The sequence below is a fragment of the Oncorhynchus clarkii genome, chromosome 4, assembly GCF_045791955.1.
Source record: "Oncorhynchus clarkii lewisi isolate Uvic-CL-2024 chromosome 4, UVic_Ocla_1.0, whole genome shotgun sequence".
Taxonomy (NCBI): Eukaryota; Metazoa; Chordata; class Actinopteri; order Salmoniformes; family Salmonidae; genus Oncorhynchus; species Oncorhynchus clarkii.
In genome coordinates, this window is record NC_092150.1 from 25964535 (window position 1) to 25987013 (window position 22479).

Here is a 22479-nt window from a genome sequence, read left to right on the forward strand (position 1 = left end):
AATAAGTCAATCAAACATATTAGGCTACATGTTGCTATGCAATCTTCTTACCAATGGCAAATGTATCCGTTTTATCATAAGGCTATTTTTTATTGTTTTTAAAAGCATCATTTTTTATTATTGTGTGTCAAATACCTCCATTTCCCCCAAAATAACAATATTTGCTTCTAATACAATTCTTAAACCATTTTAAGTTGTGCGTACTCATGGTCTGAGATACCAACAGTTTGTGGGAAAAATGGCAAACGCAAGGTTTAGAGTCTTTTTCGTGTGTGTGCACCTTTAATAATTGAGGCCCCAGTTCTTTTTAAGGTAAGAAGCCAAATCTGTTTGATTTGTCAATTACCAAAGTCTTCATCTTTTTTGTTGTTGTCTATATCCTCAGCAATACATGTTTCTGTATTCAAATAAACTAGGTTTAGTGTTTCCTTTCTCCACATCCTGTGTTTGAGGAAGCTCCCTCATTTGGCTTGCACCCTGATGACAAGACTGACCTTTCACATTGACCAGAGCATAACTGTTTTCCTTGCCGTACAGTAGTTGTCATTGTTAGCTGCATGTTTACTGCCATTAATGGTTTTAGACAGTGATAGCAAAACAAGTTAAAGGTCTTGTAGAGCTTACCTTGTATAGCATAGGGCTACTTGTTGTTGCACTCTCAGGGAAAGGGAAAACTCTGGTATTTGGTGACAAATGTAGGCTCTCGCTGTATGTGGAGGAGAAATAACTTCACTTCTGGAGACAGGTGCATTTCTGTTTGTCATGTGACTCACAGACTGAGTAGGCTAGATCATCATGGACATTGATGGAAATAAACATGATTCGACATAGCTGTTATCAAAACATAGGTTAGTTTGTCATTAGGTGTAGTGTTTTCATGCATTAGGGTCTGGTGAGTCGTGGTTAGTTATTCTGCTGCCCAGGAGGGGCGTGGAACTCTACACAGTCACACTACAGCAAGAGGCGGGGCTGGATATAAGCTACGGTATAATGTTTGTTTTTATAATTTGAATGTGCTCTTTTTTTCTTCTTCAGGAGATAAGGAACTATTCTATATGAACTTTGTCTGAGTGTGGACTGTAGAAATGCCTCCTGGGCCATCTTTTGGCAAATTATATTTGATGCCCCCCAGGATCTTTGTGGACTGCTTGTTACCAAACGGGATGATCCTGACCCTCGAGTGCCTTCGTGAGCCCATGTTCATCGCCATCAAACACTAACTTTTCAAGGAGGCCAGGAAGTACCCCCTGCATCTCCTACTACATGCCTCTTACATATTTATCAGTGTTACACAGGATGCAGAGCGAGAGGAGTTCTACGATGAAACTAGGAGACTGTGATCTCAGGCTCTTTCAGCCTTTTCTGAAGGTCATGGAACCCGTTGGCAACCGAGAGGAGAAAATTCTTAACAGAGAAATTGGTAAGACTTAGGCTACTTACTACCCTGCCTCCTCTTTGTAGAGAGTAAAAATAACTTTTAAACAGGCTTACGTTTATATTAGATATCTTCTAAAACATATCAGTAAGTGAATTTCTTTTGTTTCAGGATTCGCAATATGTTTACCCTCCCAATGTGGAATCGACACAAGAACTTCCAAAGCACATCCATGGCAAACTCAACAAAGGTAGGCATTGTTGTATCAATTAAAATCAAGCAATGTGATTGTAATGTCATGATGCTGCAAGATGCCTAAGGCAGATCTAGTGGGTGTCAAACAACAACCTGTTTTTACTTTGTCAACACATACAGTGCCTTGCGAAAGTATTCGGCCCCCTTGAACTTTGCGACCTTTTGCCACATTTCAGGCTTCAAACATAAAGATATAAAACGGTATTGTTTTGTGAAGAATCAACAACAAGTGGGACACAATCATGAAGTGGAACGACATTTATTGGATATTTCAAACTTTTTTAACAAATCAAAAACTGAAAAATTGGGCGTGCAAAATTATTCAGACCCTTAAGTTAATACTTTGTAGCGCCACCTTTTGCTGCGATTACAGCTGTAAGTCGCTTGGGGTATGTCTCTATCAGTTTTGCACATCGAGAGACTGACATTTTTTCCCATTCCTCCTTGCAAAACAGCTCGAGCTCAGTGAGGTTGGATGGAGAGCATTTGTGAACAGCAGTTTTCAGTTCTTTCCACAGATTCTCGATTGGATTCAGGTCTGGACTTTGACTTGGCCATTCTAACACCTGGATATGTTTATTTTTGAACCATTCCATTGTAGATTTTGCTTTATGTTTTGGATCATTGTCTTGTTGGAAGACAAATCTCCGTCCCAGTCTCAGGTCTTTTGCAGACTCCATCAGGTTTTCTTCCAGAATGGTCCTGTATTTGGCTCCATCCACCTTCCCATCAATTTTAACCATCTTCCCTGTCCCTGCTGAAGAAAAGCAGGCCCAAACCATGATGCTGCCACCACCATGTTTGACAGTGGGGATGGTGTGTTCAGCTGTGTTGCTTTTACGCCAAACATAACGTTTTGCATTGTTGCCAAAAAGTTAAATTTTGGTTTCATCTGACCAGAGCACCTTCTTCCACATGTTTGGTGTGTCTCCCAGGTGGCTTGTGGCAAACTTTAAACAACACTTTTTATGGATATCTTTAATAAATGGCTTTCTTCTTGCCACTCTTCCATAAAGGCCAGATTTGTGCAATATACCACTGATTGTTGTCCTATGGACAGAGTCTCCCACCTCAGCTGTAGATCTCTGCAGTTCATCCAGAGTGATCATGGGCCTCTTGGCTGCATCTCTGATCAGTCTTCTCCTTGTATGAGCTGAAAGTTTAGAGGGACGGCCAGGTCTTGGTAGATTTGCAGTGGTCTGACTCCTTCCATTTCAATATTATCGCTTGCACAGTGCTCCTTGGGATGTTTAAAGCTTGGGAAATCTTTTTGTATCCAAATCCTACTTTAAACTTCTTCACAACAGTATCTCGGACCTGCCTGGTGTGTTCCTTGTTCTTCATGATGCTCTCTGCGCTTTTAACGGACCTCTGAGACTATCACAGTGCAGGTGCATTTATACGGAGACTTGATTACACACAGGTGGATTGTATTTATCATCATTAGTCATTTAGGTCAACATTGGATCATTCAGAGATCCTCACTGAACTTCTGGAGAGAGTTTGCTGCACTGAAAGTAAAGGGGCTGAATCATTTTGCACGCCCAATTTTTCAGTTTTTGATTTGTTAAAAAAGTTTGAAATATCCAATAAATGTCGTTCCACTTCATGATTGTGTCCCACTTGTTGTTGATTCTTCACAAAAAAATACAGTTTTATATCTTTATGTTTGAAGCCTGAAATGTGGCAAAAGGTCGCAAAGTTCAAGGGGGCCGAATACTTTCGCAAGGCACTGTATGCATTAATGAGCAACATTAATAAGCAACAAACAAAATTATCCTTATTCCTTTTCATGATAATCTCTTTCAATGTTGTTCTCAGCCTGTGTGTGTGTAACGGATGTGAAACGGCTAGCTTAGTTAGCGTGGGCGCTAAATAGCGTTTCAATCAGTGACGTCACTTGCTCTGAGACCTTGAAGTAGTAGTTCCCCTTGCTCTGCAAGGGCCGTGGCTTTTGTGGAGCGATGGGTAACGACGCTTCGTAGGTGTCAGTTGTTGATGTGTGCAGAAGGTCCCTGGTTCGCGCCCGGGTATGGGCGAGGGGACGGTTTTAAATTATACTGTTACATTGATGCTGTTGACCCGGATTACTGGTTGCTGCGGAAAAAGGAGGAAGGTCAAAAGGGGGGTGAGTGTAACGGATGTGAAACGGCTAGCTTAGTTAGCGTGGGCGCTAAATAGCGTTTCAATCAGTGACGTCACTTGCTCTGAGACCTTGAAGTAGTAGTTCCCCTTGCTCTGCAAGGGCCGTGGCTTTTGTGGAGCGATGGGTAACGATGCTTCGAGGGTGACTGTTGATGTGTGCAGAAGGTCCCTGGTTCGCGCCCGGGTATGGGCGAGGGGACGGTTTAAATTTGTACTGTTACATGTGGTAATGATTATTCTCTTTTCTGTTCCTTATTTTATAGGTCAAATCATTGTAGTGATTTGGGTGATCGTCTCTCCCAACAACGACAAGCAGAAATACACCTTGAAGATCAACCATGAGTGTGTGCCAGAACAGGTGATAGCCGAGGCCATTCGGAAGAAAGCCAGGAGCATGCTGTTGTCCCCCGAACAACTCAAGATGTGTGTAGAGGAGTACCAGGGCAAGTACATGCTCAAAGTGTGCGGCTGTGACGAGTACCTCCTGGATAAATGCTCCAGGAAGTTTGTTTGTTGGGCCCTAGTGAGCACTGCATGTAACCAATGCATATACATGGAAGCCTAACATTAGTTCTGACTCAGGTCTATATCTTAAAGGTCCAATGCAGCCAGTTTTTTTATCTCAATATCAAATCATTTTTGAGTAGCAATTAAGTACCTTACTGTGATTGTCTTCAATTAAAATGGTAAAAAAAACTACAATTAAAAACAGTTTCTTAGCACAGAGCAATTTCTTAAGCAAGAATTTGTCTAGGATTGTCTAGTAGGGATCTGAGTGGGGAGGGGGAAACTGAAAACAAGCTGTTATTGGCAGAGAGGTTTGGAACTCTCGTTCTTATTGGTCTATTAACTCATTTACCGCCTGGTGATGGCACCAGGCATGCCAAAGCTCCATCCCACCACAACAGGCTGAAACTTCACAATTTCACAGTATTATTCCAACCTCAAAGTGTGGAGAAGAAAAAATAAATATATACACTACCGTTCAAAAGTTTGAGGTCACTTAGAAATGTCCTTATTATTGAAAGAAAAGTAAATTTGTTGTCCATTAAAATAACATAAAATTGATCAGAAATACAGTGTAGACATTGTTAATGTTGTAAATGACTATTGTAGTTGGAAATGGCAGATTTTTAAAGGAATATCTACAAAGGCGTACAGAGGTTCATTATCATCAATCAATGGCACGTTGTGTTAGCTAATCCAAGTTTATCATTTTAAAAGGCTAAATGATCATTATAAAACACTTTTGCAATTATGTTAGCACAGCTGAAAACTGTTGTTTTTGATTAAAGAAGCAATACAACTGGCCTTCTTTAGACTAGTTGAGTATCTTGGGTATCAGCATTTGTGGGTTCGATTACAGGCTCAAAATGGCCAGAAACAAAGAACTTTCTTCTGAAACTCGTCAGTCTCGATCAACGCTGTGTACTACTCCCTTCACAGAACAGCGCAAACTGGCTTTAACCAGAATAGAAAGAGGAGTGGGAGGCCCTGGTGCACAACTGAGCAAGAGGACAAGTACATTAGTGTCTTGTTTGAGAAACAGATGCCTCAAAAGTCCTCAACTGGCAGCTTCATTAAATAGTACCATCAAAACACCAGTCTCAACGTCAACAGTGAAGAGGCGACTCTAGGATGCTGGCCTTCTAGGCATAGTTCCTCTGTCCAGTGTCTGTGTTCTTTTGCCCATCTTAATATTTTATTTTTATTGGACAGTCTGGCTGAGATATGGATTTTTCTTTGCAACTCTGCCTAGAAGGCCAGCATCCCGGAGTCGCCTCTTCATTGTTGACGTGAAGAGGCAAGTTCCTATTTTTTTTTTTTGTCTATTTTTCCTGTTGTCCATGAAGATTTATGTGCGAATCGGCGTCTACCATGGAGGGGAGCAGATTTGTGACAACGTGAACACACAGCGTGTGCCTTGCTCTAATTCCAAGTTTGACACACACACAAAACACGTGGTGTCACAGACAGTGACTCACTCATCAAGATATATATTGTTGCTATTTATCCGATGGTAATGTGTTGATCTGTGATTTTTACACTTATAATTGGTTCAGGGTGATTTACTATGGCTGTGCTAGTCTTCTAGGTGGAACGAGTGGCTGACATACGACATGTACATTCCAGACATCCCCCGGGCTCCCGCCTCTGTCTCTCCATCTGCTCTGTGAAAGGCAGGAATGGGAAGAAGGAGGCAAGCACTCAGTTTAATCAGACACCCCAGACCTTTAAGAGTATAAATGATACCCACTGGCTAGAACAGTGTTGAATGGTCTTACTTGAATGACCCGAGGTGTCCTCTATGTGCATGTTGAATTACTTATCGACTTGTGGCGTGGAGCGATCATGGCTGTGTAACCTAGGCATGAAGACTGTAACCAACACCTGGGCTGAGTGATATCACCTGAATGTCGGAGAGATGGGTTTTCGTGCCTATGATGAATTAGAGATAAATGTCTCTAAAGGCCATCCTTTGCGAGCAACCTACTTTACACCTCGAAGCCAATTAACTTGAACTAAAACATAGTCTGTTTGTTTGCCTCCTATTCTTTTCAATTCAGTACGACTTTTATTCCACAAGGGGGCAATTAGGATGTTTGTGTTGTTAGTTACAAGTACCCCATATAACATTAACATAAGCCTGTAGGACTGCATTCATCTTCTTTGTGGAAGGATGGCCATTCACAATACAGTGCATTGCGAAAGTATTCGGCCCCCTTGAACTTTGCAACCTTTTGCCACATTTCAGGCTTCAAACATAAAGATATAAAACTGTATTTTTTTGTGAAGAATCAACAACAAGTGGGACACAATCGTGAAGTGTGGATATTTCAAACTTTTTTAACAAATCAAAAACTGAAAAATTGGGTGTGCAAAATTACTCAGCCCCTTTACTTTCAGTGCAGCAAACTCTCTCCAGAAGTTCAGTGAGGATCTCTGAATGATCCAATGTTGACCTAAATGACTAATGATGATAAATACAATCCACCTGTGTGTAATCAAGTCTCCGTATAAATGCACCTGCACTGTGATAGTCTCAGAGGTCCGTTAAAAGCGCAGAGAGCATCATGAAGAACAAGGAACACACCAGGCAGGTCCGAGATACTGTTGTGAAGAAGTTTAAAGCCGGATTTGGATACAAAACGATTTCCCAAGCTTTAAACATCCCAAGGAGCACTGTGCAAGCGATAATATTGAAATGGAAGGAGTATCAGACCACTGCAAATCTACCAAGACCTGGCCGTCCCTCTAAACTTTCAGCTCATACAAGGAGAAGAATGATCAGAGATGCAGCCAAGAGGCCCATGATCACTCTGGATGAACTGCAGAGATCTACAGCTGAGGTGGGAGACTCTGTCCATAGGACAACAATCAGTCGTATATTGCACAAATCTGGCCTTTATGGAAGAGTGGCAAGAAGAAAGCCATTTCTTAAAGATATCCATAAAAAGTGTCGTTTAAAGTTTGCCACAAGCCACCTGGGAGACACACCAAACATGTGGAAGAAGGTGCTCTGGTCAGATGAAACCAAAATTGAACTTTTTGGCAACAATGCAAGACGTTATGTTTGGCGTAAAAGCAACACAGCTCATCACCCTGAACACACCATCCCCACTGTCAAACATGGTGGTGGCAGCATCATGGTTTGGGCCTGCTTTTCTTCAGCAGGGACAGGGAAGATGATTAAAATTGATGGGAAGATGGATGGGGCCAAATACAGGACCATTCTGGAAGAAAACCTGATGGAGTCTGCAAAAGACCTGAGACTGGGACGGAGATTTGTCTTCCAACAAGACAATGATCCAAAACATAAAGCAAAATCTACAATGGAATGGTTCAAAAATAAACATAGGTGTTAGAATGGCCAAGTCAAAGTCCAGACCTGAATCCAATCGAGAATCTGTGGAAAGAACTGAAAACTGCTGTTCACAAATGCTCTCCATCCAACCTCACTGAGCTCGAGCTGTTTTGCAAGGAGGAATGGGAAAAAAATGTCAGTCTCTCGATGTGCAAAACTGATAGAGACATACCCCAAGCGACTTACAGCTGTAATCGCAGCAAAAGGTGGCGCTACAAAGTATTTACTTAAGGGGGCTGAATCATTTTGCACGCCCAATTTTTCAGTTTTTGATTTGTTAAAAAAGTTTGAAATATCCAATAAATGTTGTTTCACTTCATGATTGTGTCCCACTTGTTGTTGATTCTTCACAAAAAAATACAGTTTTATATCTTTATGTTTGAAGCCTGAAATGTGGCAAAAGGTCGCAAAGTTCAAGGGGGCCGAATACTTTCGCAAGACACTGTATGTGTGTTAGTAACTGAAGCCACCCTTTGACCATGATCCTCCCCTCAGGAGCATTGTCCACTGGCATGGGGGAACGTCAACCTCTATGACCCAGCGAAGTCACAGGCTTCAACCCCAACAAGGTAAACATGTTAGTTAGCATGTTAATATGACCACTCTATATTTCTGTGATCTTCAGTTCATATTACAGTATAATGCCTATATTTCGCACACACTGTAGTTGACTACTTCAACTATCCTATTCAAGTTCCCAGACATGACCACTGTGGAGGAGCATGTGTAACGGATGTGAAACGGCTAGCTTAGTTAGCGGTGCGCGCTAAATAGCATTTCAATCGGTGACGTCACTTGCTCTGAAACCTTGAAGTAGTAGTTCCCCTTGCTCTGCAGGGGTCGCAGCTTTTGTGGAGCGATGGGTAACGATGCTTCGTGGGTGACTGTTGTTGATGTGTGCAGAGGGTCCCTGGTTCGCGCCCGGGTATGGGCGAGGGGACGGTCTAAAGTTATACTGTTACACATGCTAACTGGACAATATCCAGGGAGCTGGGCTTCAACTACTACCAGTCAGGCCAGGTAATAGCATAGAGGTTGACGTTCCCCCATGCCAGTGGACAATGATCCTGAGGGGAGGATCATGGTCAAAGGGTGGCTTCGGTTACTACACTGAGTGTATAGAACATTAGACTGACCAGGTGAAAGCTATGATCACTTGTTAAATCCATTTCAATCAGTGTAGATGAAGGAGGATTTTTAAGCCTTGAGACAATTGATACATGGATTGTGTGTGCCATTCAGAGGGTGAATGGGCAAGACAATATATTTAAGTGCCTTTGAATGGGTAGTAGGTGCCAGGCGCACTGGTTTTAGGGGATCAAGAACTGCAAAGCTGCTGGGTTTTTCACGCTTAACAGTTTCCCGTGTTTATCAAGAATGCTACACCACCCAAAGCACATCCAGCCAACTTGACACAACTTTGGGAACCAATGGGGTGAACATGGGCCAGCACCCTGTGGAACACTTTTGACACCTTGTAGATTCCATTCACCTGAGGAATTGAGGCTGTTCTGAGGGCAAGAAGGAGTGCAACTCAATATTAGGAAGGTGTTCCTAATGTTTTGTACACTCAATGTGCATGGTAGCTGGTCTGATGTGATGTCTGATCCTTTGCAGAGTAAAAGAGTGGCGAGACCACACCTTAACAGACAGTGATAGCGAGCAGCTGAGACAGGTTCGCAACCGAGACCCCCTGTTTGAGATCACCGAGCAGGAGCAGGACTTCCTCTGGAAGCACAGCTCCTGTCAGAAGCAGTACTGTCACCACCACAGAACTAGAATCAGTAGTCACCACCACACTTTACCTGGACAGAACCACCTAGTGAGGCCTTGACTAGCATGTCTACTGTCGCTTACTCACCAGGCAATAGTGTATAATTATACCTTTTCCAAGATCCTACTGGCTGTCAAGTGGAACTCAAGAGATGAAGTAGCACAGGTGACATGTTTGTTTTTAACATTATGGAGCCAACATTTTTTAAAGACTCTTCTCTCAAAAATGGAGAATGAAAGAAAATGTATTCTGAAAGTCTTCAGTCACCTTTCTGTGAACTCTTGTGGGAATTGAATCCTCTTCTACTGCAGAACTTATACCAATGTAATAGTGGTGAAGTTACTGTTGTTTTTCTTGCTCATAGATGTATTGCCTTCTGAAGGATTGGCCAGCAATAAACCAGAGCAAGCCATGGAGCTGCTGGATTGTAACTATTCAGACCCAATGACCCGTGACTTTGCAGTTCGGTGCCTTGAGAAGTACTTGACCGATGACAAACTCTCTCAGTACCTCATTCAGTTGGTCCAGGTAGGATTTATTTGGCTTTGGCTTCCAGAGTGACTTTCCTCTCACGTTTCTTTGATTGTTTGGACGGTTGTCAAATATAAAATGTCATAATGACTATAATCTCCATACTCTCTTGTCAGGTTCTTAATATGAGCAGTACCTTGATAAGCCACTGGTACGATTTCTGCTGAAAAAGGCCTTCACTAACCAAACGATAGTACTTATTTTTCTGGCACTTAAAGTGAGTTACTAATAGTTACTTTACTGAGTCAATTCCATTACTTTCACAGAGGTGACTAATTGCTAATGCCCTATAACTCATCCACATTCACTGTTCATTATGTGCCCTAGGTCTGAGATGCACAATAAGACGGTGAGCCAGCGGTTCGGCCTGCTCTTGGAGTCCTACTTCCATGCCTGTGGCATGTACCTCAAGCACTTATGCAGACAGGTGGAGGCCATGGAGAAACTCATCAACCTCACTAACATCCTCAAACAGGAGAAGGACGAGACTCAGAAAGTAACCCAGCACTCCCTCTCTTTCTAATACACTCAGGCTTATTGTGCAACATGATGATCTGTTAGAGAATCTCTGTGGCTTCAGCTTACTGTTCCGCGTTTCTGTTTCACTTCCGAAACTGACATCAGTGGCTCTGTTTACCTAATGTTGTGAAAACTAGGCTTCACATTTCAAATAGGACATCTATCTTCACAGCTTGCTCTGTGTGGCCCTTGCAGGTGCAGATGAAGTTCCTGGTGGAGCAGATGAGGACGCCAGACTACATGAATGCCTTGCAGAACTTCACCTTTCCCCTCAACCCTGCACACCAGCTGGCACCCCTGTGCCTTACCCACATTCTGTATATAGACACTATTGAAACTGTAGATGGGGCATTCTGTTTCAATGGCTAAAATGGTCAGCAATCTCTCTTAAATGGCCCTAGTGGGAATATTACATTAATTTGATCTAAGAGAGAGAAGGGAACCTTTCTAGTTCCCCCTCATAACGTTCTGCTCATGCATGAAAATGTGAAATGTCATCGGTAAACCGATTGTCAACCGAAGTGCTCAGCCGCTGGGCCCCTCAGTGCGGACGACTTGCACTCTAACACTGTTCATCCAATTGATCAATGAAATTAATGCAGCTGCATGTGTTGCTTGCGCCTTGTAAAATGCTCTGACACCCCCAGGCTTGAGAAGTGCAGAATCATGTAATCTGCCAAAAGGCCACTGTGGCTCAACTGGGAAAACCCTGACATCATGTCCGAGATCCTCTTCCAGAACAATGAGATCATATTAAAAGATGGAGATGTTGAGTCCGAGTCAGGTTTCATATTCATTCTGCGTTCTAAAGAAGAGCTTTACCTTGTAATGTTGTACTGGATCAGTTTGGTTAAATGGATAGAATATATTTAAATTCTGCCATGGCACACTGAATATGACTTTGTTTGTTTCAGACCTGCGACAGAACATGCTAACACTTCAGATCATCAGAATCATGGAGAACATTTGACAGAACCAGGGTCTAGACCTGAGGATGTTGCCGTACAACTGCATGTCTCTAGGTGACCGTGTGGGGCTGATCAACGTGGTGCGGAGCTCTCACAACATCATTCAGATTGTGTAAATGTGGCCTGAAGGGGGCACTAAGGTACAACAGAGATATGAAGAAACTATGTCGTATGGCCACTTTCCTTCACAATTGTGTTGGTTTGAAAATCGTAAATCATGGCTCAGATTTGACATTGTAACTCTGTATGTAGGTATGACCTGGCCATTGGCTTGTTTACACGATCCTGTGCTGGGTATTGTGTGACCACCTTCATCCTAGGCATCGGTGACAGACACAACAGTAACATAATGGTGAAGGACGATGGGCAGGTAGGACCTGAGTTCTCCAGCTATTGTCATGATTTTTTACAGACTCTCTTCCATACTGTCTGCTTTAACAAATGGACTGATATCAGTATATACTGCTAAATCAACCATTTTCAACATAGACTATATATTTCAATGGCCAAATGTATGCTTGGGACTGATTTTTTGAGGCTAGAGAATTCAGAGGCAACAAGGGGAATGGTATATACTGATTCTTCTGCATTTTCCCTCCTAATCTGTTTCTCAGGTTCTAGGAGATGTGCTATAAGGCCTACTTGGCCATCAGGCAACATGCCAACCTGTTTTCCATGATGTTGGGCTCTGGGATGCCTGAGCTGCAGTTGCCTACATCTGTAAGACCATGGCACTGGACAAGACTGAACAGGAGGCCCTGGACTACATCATGAAGCGGATGAACGACGCCCACCACGGCGGCTGGACCCCCAAGATGGACTGGATCTTCCACACCATCATTTTGTATTTTTTTGACTGTATTTGTTTCCTGCAGCAGCTTAACTAACTCGCCTTCTCTAAAACCGTTGTTTTTTTAAAACTATTTATTTAACTAGGCAAGTGAGTTAAGAAGTCATTCTTATTTACAATGACGGCTACCCCGGCCAATGCTGGGCCAATTGTGCGGCGCCCTATGTTACTCCCAATCACGTCCGGTTGTGATACAGCCTGGAATCGAACCAGGGTCTGTAGTGACGCCTCTAGCACTGAGATGCAGTGCCTTAGACCACTGCGTCACTAGTGTTTTGTCCATACATTTTCTTTGAACCTTTTGTGTACACTTTTCTCTTCTAAGAGACACCTTCCCTCTGTGTTTATTTGTCTTGTTCCTTTCATTTTTGTAAAAGAGAAGAATTTGCCTGTCACCTTTACAGGGTCACGGGGTATAGGTGTCTTCCTGTAACGTAAATGTCTGTTGAATATGCACGGTACATAGGAACTCCCCCCCCCCCCAAAACAAGCTATGAATTCAATCACCTCTGGATGTAAAAGTGTTCCATTGAGGCCCAATGGCTCTATTTGGTGGGTATTTCTAGCGCCACAGTTTTTGAATCCATTATCATACTCCTCTTGCCATCATATTTAGGAGATTGTGCAGATGTTTATTTTTGGGACACACACACACACACGCTGTGTGTGTTACTACAGCAGTGCTGGAAGTAATGAATGTGCTGTCAAGAAATCTTGCAGTGTAGAAAGGAAACCTTAATGTAGTTGACGTAGAATGAGCAAGGGCTGGATTTCTCCCTCTTGTGTCTTTGAGGTCAATGGTAACACACCTCTGTTGCTCAGTGAGACACCTTCAGTTGAGCTTGGTCACAATGAATGTTGAGAAGTGCATTAAGCTAGACAGTCATTGTCACATCTTGTAACTGATGTTTTGATCATGTCAATGGTGCAGTTGGATTGTGAACTATATGAATGTCACAGTGCTATAGGTTAGAATGGGGAGAATGGGGCAGTACATTGTGAACATAATACTTTATTTGTAAATGTTGGGAGGTGGATGAAGTCTGATCAGTGAATGTGAGGTATTTAATGGCTGTTCTGAGGCAGCTAGTCAGCACTGTTTGTGTGTGTGTGTGGACTAGACTCTTCCGCCCCCTGTTTGCTATTGTGTTCTTAGTGTAAACCTTTCGATAATAGTTTGACTTAGGAGACTCTGAATAGAAGCTGTGGGATATGGTTTTCATTCCATAATGGCACCTCTTTCATATGAAGGACATTCATTTTCAGGTGAAAACTCTGAATTATCCATAATGTTCTCAAGCATAACTCTGATATATGCTGGTGAGAAATAAAGTACCATCTGAAGAAGTGGCTGTTTATGGAAGATTTTTCCCCAACGACAACACATTTCTCAGAAAGTGATCAAGAAAAAAAACACACTTTGCCTTTTGTAACAGTTTTTGTTGATTCTATGAAAGCCAGTTTTGTGTCTATTTTTATGTTATGTGAATTGCTCAATGGTTGTATCTGCATTACCATAGAAAGCCTAACACATACGTTTGTATATATTGTGTATGTGGACACCCCTTCAAATGAGTGGATTCTGCTATTTCAGCCACACCCATTGCTGAGGGGTGTATAAAATCGAACACACAGCTATGCAATCTCCCTAGACAAACATTGGCAGTAGAATGGTGACTTTCAGTGACTTTCAAGGTGGCACTGTCATAGGATGCCCCCTTTCCAACAAGTCAGTTTGTCAAGTTTCTGCCATACTAGAACTGCCCCGGTCAACTGTAAGTGCTATTATTGTGAAGTGGAAATGTCTAGGAGCAACAACGGCTCAGCCACAAAGTGGTAGGCCACAAAAGCTCACAGAACAGGACCGCTGAAGTGCGTCTGTTCTCAGTTGCAACACTCACTACCGAGTTCCAAAATGCTTCTGGAAGAAACGTCAGCACAATAGCTGTTCGTCGGGAGCTTCATGAAATGGGTTTCCATGGCCAAACAGCTGCACAGAAGCCTAAGATCACCATGCTCAATGCCAAGTGTCAGCTGGAGTGGTGTAACGCTTGCTGCCATTGGACTCTGGAGCAGTGGAAATGCTTTTTCTGGAGTGATGAATCACACTTCACCATCTGGCAGTCTGACAGACTAATCTGGGTTTGGTGGAAGAACGCTAGCTGCTCAAATGCATAGTGCCAACTGTAAAGTTTGTTGTAGAAGGAATAGTGGTCTGGGGCTGTTTTTCATGGTTCGGGCTAGGCCCCTTAGTTCTAGTGAAGTTCCAGTGAAGGGTATCTGTACTTTACTTTACTATTTATATTTTGGACAACTTTTACTTCACTACATTCCTAAAGAAAATAATGTACTTTTTACTTCATATATTTTCCCTGACACCCAAAAGTACTCGTTACATTTTGAATGCTTAGCAAGACAAGAAAATGGTCCAATCCACGCTCTTATCAAGAGAACATCCCAGGTCATCCCTACTGCCTCTGATCTGGCAGACTCACTAAACACACATGCTTCATTTGTAAATTATGTCTGAGCATTGGAATGTGCCGCTGGCTTTCTGTAATTAAATATAAAAAAAACTAGAAAATAGCGCCATCTGGTTTGCTTAATAACGAATTTGAAATGTTTTGTACTTTTACTTTTGATACTTAAGTATATTTTAACAATTACATTTACTTTTGATACTTCAGTATATTTAAAACCAAATACTTTTAGACATTTACTCTAGTAGTGTTTTACTAGGTGACTTATAATTGAGCCATTTTTTATAAAGGTATCTTTACTTTTACTCAAGTATGACATGTGGGTACTTTTTCAACAGACTGTCTTATAAGCAATTGTATGCCTTTCCATCTACATTTTGTCAGATGCATTCATTTCAAGCTTATAGCAGACCTGCCAACCTGTATCCATTTTGAGTATCGTGTGCACACATTTCGAGGTCAAAGAACATTGGTACGATACCAAGCTTATACTATACCATTTTTGTTGTTGTTTTGAAATAAGCCTGCTGCACTGCTTTTCACTCGTAAAATAGCTGCACCATACACTCGTTCAGGAACAGAAACTGTGTAGCATATTTAGCGGGCGGAACATGCTCTGATCTGATCTCTGCAACGGTGTTAGGCGCAAGCACATTGACTAGCAGAGACGTGCTTTTGTGGACGGAAAGAGACTCATTGCAGAGAGAGCTGTTCCGGAAAGAAAGCAGTTTACATTTTCACTGGACTGTCCACGTAAAAACGCTTATTAGAATATGAATTACCCCTTAATATAACCTAGAATAATGTGTGGGCACTGAGGGGGTCATTGAGACCACGTCAAAATTAATTCAGGATCCAACACTGTTAATTAGACTACTATTTGCTACATTGATTTATATAATTTAAGACTCAAGGTTTCAGGAAATTGCAGTTACAGGGTTTTCAAAAATGCAAAATGCTCCAACTTCCAGAGGGCTTCACAGATCTCCCCTTCCCTTAGTCCTATGTCTGCACCACCTTGAAAAAATAATACAGTGAGTTTGGTAAACGGTTTGCAAATATTTCCCACTTGCTGAACAGCACCAGGGGAGGCATTGTGATGCTGTTCTTGAAACATCATTTGTAAGAAATAAAAACCACGTTTGTATGTTGAAAACAAAGTTGTCAGGGCCATTTGATATATAGCACGGAGTGTTAGCACATGGAAATCCATACCGATTGTGAATGTTAAAATAGTTTGGTCATCAAACAATCTCTTTACAGAAGGAAATTCAAAGATATGCGTCAACTTATTGAGCTATACATTGGTGTAAAAGGAAATAATCATTTGATGTGTAAATGGTGTAATTGTTATTTAAGAACAAGGTTCAAAGGGTCATCTTTGTTACTCCTCTTTATTTAATACAATACTTTTATTCTGACAGGTTTATAGACATATTGAATTATATTTTTAATTTTTAATATACTGTATTTTGTCATTACTATCAACAATGCTACTATGATTTATTACGCAGTCATCTTGCATGAGAGTTGGTTAAAATAATATTATTTTAGTCATTCTGATAAACAGCTGTAAAGAAAGTTTGACGCTATAGGAACAACTAATAATACTTCTAACCAGTGACATCTGCATTATTAAATACAGAATACTTTGTGTTTCAGTTTTTGTTCCTCGGTTAAATACTTGCATTGTATCCAGACTGACTAGAATTATTTGAGTGTTATGTGACAGTGTACAAATAAACTTCTCAGTTAAGTACTTGCATTTGTGGATAGTGTGTTGCTTTACAGAACAACAGCACCCAGCACAATTTAATTATTTTAGTTATTTGTATTTTGTATCAAATGGCTAAACAGTCTAGATGCACTTTGACAAATTTGAAGGAATACTAAAGCAAGATTGAACTGCATTGTCAGAAAGAGTTATAAAAGCTTGGTAATTTTTCATTTCAAATCAGCAGGTGTGCTTATGATACAAATGCACTATTCAGTGTGCACTTATTTTTTCACAGCAAGATTATAAATCACTTAAGCCCTCCTCTACCACTGGCAAAGGTGTTGTGCTTTTGTCCTGTGCAGGCCTCTGGGTTGTTGGGGGGACAAACTGCTTCCAGGGCTTGGAGGGGCAATGGAAGGGGCTCTCAGCAGCAGTGGTGGGGGCCACAGAGGGCAGGGCTGGCTCTGGGTCTGTGTTAGCCATGGTCACAGCAGTCGGGCTGCGCTCCTGAGACTCCTCTGATGACTCCTCTTTGGCTGAAGCAGTAGAAGCTTGGGTTGTTTTAACTTCAGCAAAATTGTTGAAGTTCCTCAAGGGAGACCATCCAGGAGGTCTTCTTCTAAAGACTTCCTGTGAATGGAAAGATTTTTCTTGTCAAAATCCTCCATCATTTAGCACAAATCCCCAAAATGTACACATCACTACCCTATTCATTTATCAGATTTTCTGAGCATCATTAATATGCTATGGTAGTACTGTTTGCACAATGTCTCACAAAATTGTCAAGGGGACCCGGTGCACATTCCACATTTGCTTCTGCAGTCTCATGCCTCCAAGGTGCCACATCTACAGTGGAATTGCAGTGAGCGAGTTCCTAGTGAGATAGCATACAAGATGATAGCGATGCCAGGGACAAGCATTCATGATACAACACATGACAGTGAATTATTATGAAATGTATTTCATTTACGTACAGAAGTATTACAACACCAGAATCATATATTAGATCAAATACAGTAGGTTATTTTAAAAATACTATGAGCTCTAATGGAGTTTACCACATCAGCATCTGGATGACATTCGTCGTTCAGCTCTTTGTGGTCCGCTTTGGAGCAATTGCTTTTCCTCATATCGAACATCAGTCTATACCTGAATCCAGCAACCACCTGAGAAGAGCGTGTGAAAGAAAGTAGATGTTATTGAAATACAATAGTTTGAGCCCCCCCCTCCCACTCAATGAACTCTGGAATGACACTCCTAACACAAACAAGTGCATTGCAGTCCAACGGTCACAACCATAAAGATACATTTCGCCACACGCACCACACCTCCCAATGCCAGAACCAAGGTGATGATTTGGTGTGTTTCCATTGGAAGGGATGAGCAAAGATACTTATCTTCTTACAAAATATGATATTTTTTTCTAAATCTCTGTTTCTTTGTGTTGTTTGTCATTGTTGTAAGGCCCATTACCCCCGATCCCAACTGGTTACGCTGTTACCTGATTCACACTATAGGGCGCCAACCGTACAATGCTGGCTCTGATAGTTGCTTTTCACAAGTTCCTTTCCAGCATGGGTTCAGAAGCTATGGTGGATGCGTAACCAGGCCAGCCCTGGTCTAGTTCAGCTCAGCATGATTTGACTTGGTTGGGCCCTATTGTGTGAATCAGGCTTGAATTGAATTAGGTGTTTAGAGTCATGGTGCTTAACTTTCCACCAGGGGGTGTAGTTGGCTAGTCTTTGTAATGTTCAATAACTCCCAGTGAGATTTGCAACTGATTTACATGTACCTGTCTAGTAGCGAAACCAACACTGTTCAGGATGAAGTGGTGGCTGGAGTCAGAATCAGCATTGAACCTGGTGATGGAGTATGTCAAGGGATCCTTCAGGTCCTCACTGTCCACATCAATCTCCCTAGGACACCCCAGACATGTGGACCGTTCAGCAACAACAGGGGCCTCCACTGGAAGTCAGAGAGGGTTGTCAGTATCACAGTTTGTCTCAGCTGCTCAATAGAAAATTATTTTAGCCACATTTTTCCCAGAATGTTTGGGTGATTCTAGTCACTGTAAATACATATTCTGCAGCATGAGTCATTCTATGGTCAATATATATTGGGTTGTCTAGAAATAGACTTGTCGGTGTTGTATGGCTTGGTCTACTTGATGTGAAGTGAAAAACTAACCACCTGGGTCACAGAAAACTGCCAGGACCTTTTTATCTGTCTCTGACATGTGGACTGTTGCCTTACAAGGCCTTGGCACCTAATAAACAAAGAAAAAGTGGAAAAAAACTTTAATTGCCAAGAGATGTAATCTAATAACAATGCATTCTTCACCTAGCGAAATTATTAAAATGTACCTTGTTCCCGGTGGGGAGGTAGTCACAGTCTCTCCAGACTTTGTCTCCACCTGCTGGACAGTCAGTGACCCTGCTATTGAATTCCACAAAGTACTGAGTGCATGAGTCATTCTGAGCCTACAAGAGAGGAACGCAATACTGGACTGTGACTCGGTGTAGGTATGTTCGTATTCCATCTTCAACAACAGAATGAACTCAAGATGTATGCAAATAGGACAGGATAAATGACTAAATATAGCATTACAATATTCTCAATTACTAAGCCACCTACCTTTGAGGACTCCAGAATCTGGTAGAGTGCTAGTTGATTTCCAAAAGGAAGCTTCTCATTATACTTGACTAGGGCCAAGTCCACAGCTGCCTCCACATCTTTGTCATCACAGAACGCCAGGACCTGCTCTGGCTCCAGCTCCTGCCCCTGTCCTGGAGCCCAAAGCTGGAGAGAGAAAACCACCAGCACACACAGTCTCACTCCAAGCTTCATAATGAATGTCCCAGGTCCAGAGAGAATCAAATGTGAGACCAGATTTCGTTCCCTACTGGACTCCTACCTCTGAAATGATTGACTGTAGTCTCTTCACCAACACAAACCTGTTCAAATAAAATTAGACTGTTCACACACAAAAAAGAAAGCCATCCAGGCAGTTCCAGTGACAGAGGAGTAAATGTTTACTTATCAGCTGTCACCACCATGCCTGCACTCTTTAAAAATCAATACCCTTTTCTGAGTTGTAGAGAGTTTATGGCATGCAAGAAAAAGAATGGACATGTTTAACGAGATATTATTATCTTCCTACAGTCACTTGTTGTGGCACCAGTTTGTTTGACACATCTAAAAAGATCCATACATGACTGATAACGAACTATGTAAGAGTCAAGTGTACGAGTCAACTAGGTTAGATTCACGTGCCTGAGGAGGGTTTATTTTCCTGTCTCCTCTATAATGTAAGGAATTAAACCTATCTTACTGTGCTGTGAATGTGCTGGTCAAATGACACATTATCCCAAGGGAATAACCTGTAGTAGCCACTTCATATTATGCCTATAATGACTATATCAAAACATTTTGGTCTAATGAAAACTAATTGTCTATCCCTAAAGTAAACATAAATATTAGTTTAGTTTTAAGTGGGTGTCTGTCATACGGTAATACAATAATAAAGGTCTCTGCTATTTAGATGTAAATGGGGAGGGAATAAGACAACCCCTCTACCACAATAAAGACTTTGGATGGATAAATATCACGCCTAACCAGACACTTTTCAAAAATGATTGTCAGTTTGTCAATGCAGAGTTAAGCCTGACCTGCATTGACACTGCTGCAGTACTGTGTATTTTAGGAGATACTTTGTCCCTCTCTACCTTTGACCCCGATTGCCTCCAATGCCTGCCTACGCACAGTTTGATTTCCCGAGCTCAGCCATTCCCAGAAACCAACTACAACTCTGGAGCAATAATAATATGAATAATAATACAAATGCAATCTTTGATTAACCAATTGAAAACATATTTTCAATTTAGAGGCTAACATCTTTAACTCCTGGCTAATGCAAACAAGTAATTATCATAAAAAAAATGTGAATTCAACAGACCAGATGGGCTGGTTCCTTTTTGACCTAGTGGGCCTGTCTATTTTGGGGGGTTGCACAAAATTATCATTATCTGGCTAATAATGTGGGCCTCAAGGAAAGAAATTAACCGGGTTTTTCTTCAGAAATACCAGAGACGATTTCTGGTACCAGTCCGCTCTGATTCAACATATGACCTTTAAATGAACCAACCTACTTTTAGGCTATGTTTTTAGGTAATAAAAAAAATAATATTATTTCACCTTTATTTAACCAGGTAGGCTAGTTGAGAACAAGTTCTCATTTACAACTGCGACCTGGCCAAGATAAAGCACAGCCGTTCGACACATACAACAACACAGAGTTACACATGAAATAAACAAACATACAGTGAATAATACAGTAGAAAAATAAAAATCTATATACAGTGAGTGCAAATGAGGTAAGACAAGGGAGGTAAGGCAATAAATAGGCCATGGAAGGAGAGTTGTATGGCATTGAAGCTCGTCTGGAGGTTAGTTAACACAGTGTCCAAAGAAGAGCCAGAAGTATACAGAATGGTGTCGTCTGCGTAGAGGTGGATCAGAGAATCACCAGCAGCGAGAGCGACATCATTAATGTATACAGAGAAGAGAGTCGGCCCGAGAATTGAACCCTGTGGCACACCCATAGAGACTGTAAGAGGTCTGGACAACAGGCCCTCTGATTTGACACACTGAACTCTATCAGAGATGTAGTTGGTGAACCAGGCGAGGCAATCATTTGAGAAACCAAGGCTGTTGTCACGTTCTGACCTTAGTTCTTTTGTTATGTCTTTGTTTTAGTATGGTCAGGGTGTGAGTTGGGTGGGTTGTCTATGTTTGTTTTTCTATGAGTTGGTATTTCTGTGTTTGGCCTGGTATGGTTCTCAATCAGAGGCAGCTGTCAATCGTTGTCCCTGATTGAGAACCATACTTAGGCAGCCTGTTTTCACCCTTGATTTGTGGGTGATTATTTTTGGTGTGTTCCACACGGAACTGTTTCGGTTTTTGTTATTTCACGTTGTTATTTTGTATTTTTCTGTGTTCTATTAAAAGTATCATGAACACTTACCACGCTGCACATTGGTCCTCCGATCCTTCCTACTACTCCTCGTCAGAGGAGGAAGAAGACCGTTACAGAATCACCCACCAACCAAGGACCAAGCAGCGTGGTAACGGGCAGTGGCAGAAATCTCAAGACTCCTGGACATGGGAGGAGATTCTGGACGGCAAGGGACCCTGGGCACAGGCTGGAGAATATCGCCAGCCTGATAAAGAAGAACTTGGAGGCAGCCAAAGCAGAGCGGCGGCATTTTGAGGAGTTGGCACGGCAGCGCAACAGAGATGAGAGGCAGCCCCAAAAATGTATTGGGGGGGGAACACGGGGAGTGTGGCTAAGTCAGGTAGGAGACCTGAGCCAACTCCCCGTGTTTACCGTGGAGAGAGGTGGACCGGGCAGGCACTGTGTTATGCCGTGAGGCGCACGGTGTCCCCGGTGCGCAGGCATAGCCTGGTGCGTTACATTGCAGCATCTCGTATCGGCCGGGCTAGAGTGGGCATCGAGCCAGGTGCCATGAAGCCGGCTCAGCGCATCTAGTCTCCAGTGCGTCTCCTCGGGCCGGGGTACATGGCAACTGCCCTATGCATGGTGTCCCCGGTTCGCCAGCACAGCCCAGTGCAGTCTATTCCACCTCGCCGCACTGGCCTGGCTACGGGGAGTATCCAGCAAGGTAGGGTTGTGCAGGCTCGGTGCTTGAGACCTCCAGTCCGGTCTATTGCAATTTTTTTTGAAAGGGGCAAGCTTATTTAAGATGGCGAGGAAGGCACTTTTAAAGAATGACCAGGCATCTTCTACTGACGGGTTGAGGTCAATATCCTTCCAGGATACCCGGGCCAGAGTGATTAGGAAGGCCTGCTCGCGGAAGTGTTTTAGGGAGCATTTTAATGTGATGAGGGGTGGTCGTTTGACCGCAGACCCGTTATGGATGCAGGCAATTAGGCAGTGGTCGCTGAGATCTTAGTTGAAAACAGCAGAGGTGTATTTGGAGG

General features: G+C 42.3%; 1 protein-coding gene and 1 pseudogene across 1 annotated transcript; one reads left to right on the top strand and one right to left on the bottom strand.

The window, feature by feature from the left end:
- Positions 1-1085: 1085 nt before the first annotated feature.
- LOC139407955 (phosphatidylinositol 4,5-bisphosphate 3-kinase catalytic subunit alpha isoform-like) lies at positions 1086-12319 on the top strand (annotated as a pseudogene).
- Positions 12320-16140: 3821 nt separating this feature from the next.
- On the bottom strand, positions 16141-19519 carry LOC139406637 (kininogen). Its single transcript, XM_071149474.1, has 7 exons — positions 19114-19519; positions 18843-18959; positions 18670-18745; positions 18272-18444; positions 17538-17645; positions 17255-17353; positions 16141-17109 (listed from the first exon to the last, which is right to left on the bottom strand). Exons 1-7 carry the CDS (start codon positions 19324-19326, stop codon positions 16780-16782), a joined length of 1116 nt encoding a protein of 371 aa, XP_071005575.1. The 5' UTR covers positions 19327-19519; the 3' UTR covers positions 16141-16779.
- Between the last annotated feature and the right edge of the window lie 2960 nt (positions 19520-22479).

Bases quoted from the DNA above. Each gene is read 5' to 3' on its own strand.
- LOC139406637 (XM_071149474.1), bottom strand. From the start codon at position 19,326: ATGAAGCTTGGAGTGAGACTGTGTGTGCTGGTGGTTTTCTCTCTCCAG. The intron at 18,445-18,669 runs GTGGTTAGTTTT...TCTGACTTCCAG, and splicing joins GGCAGTTTTCTGTGACCCAG to TGGAGGCCCCTGTTGTTGCT. The intron at 17,354-17,537 runs GTAAACTCCATT...CTATCTCACTAG, and splicing joins GTCATCCAGATGCTGATGTG to GAACTCGCTCACTGCAATTC.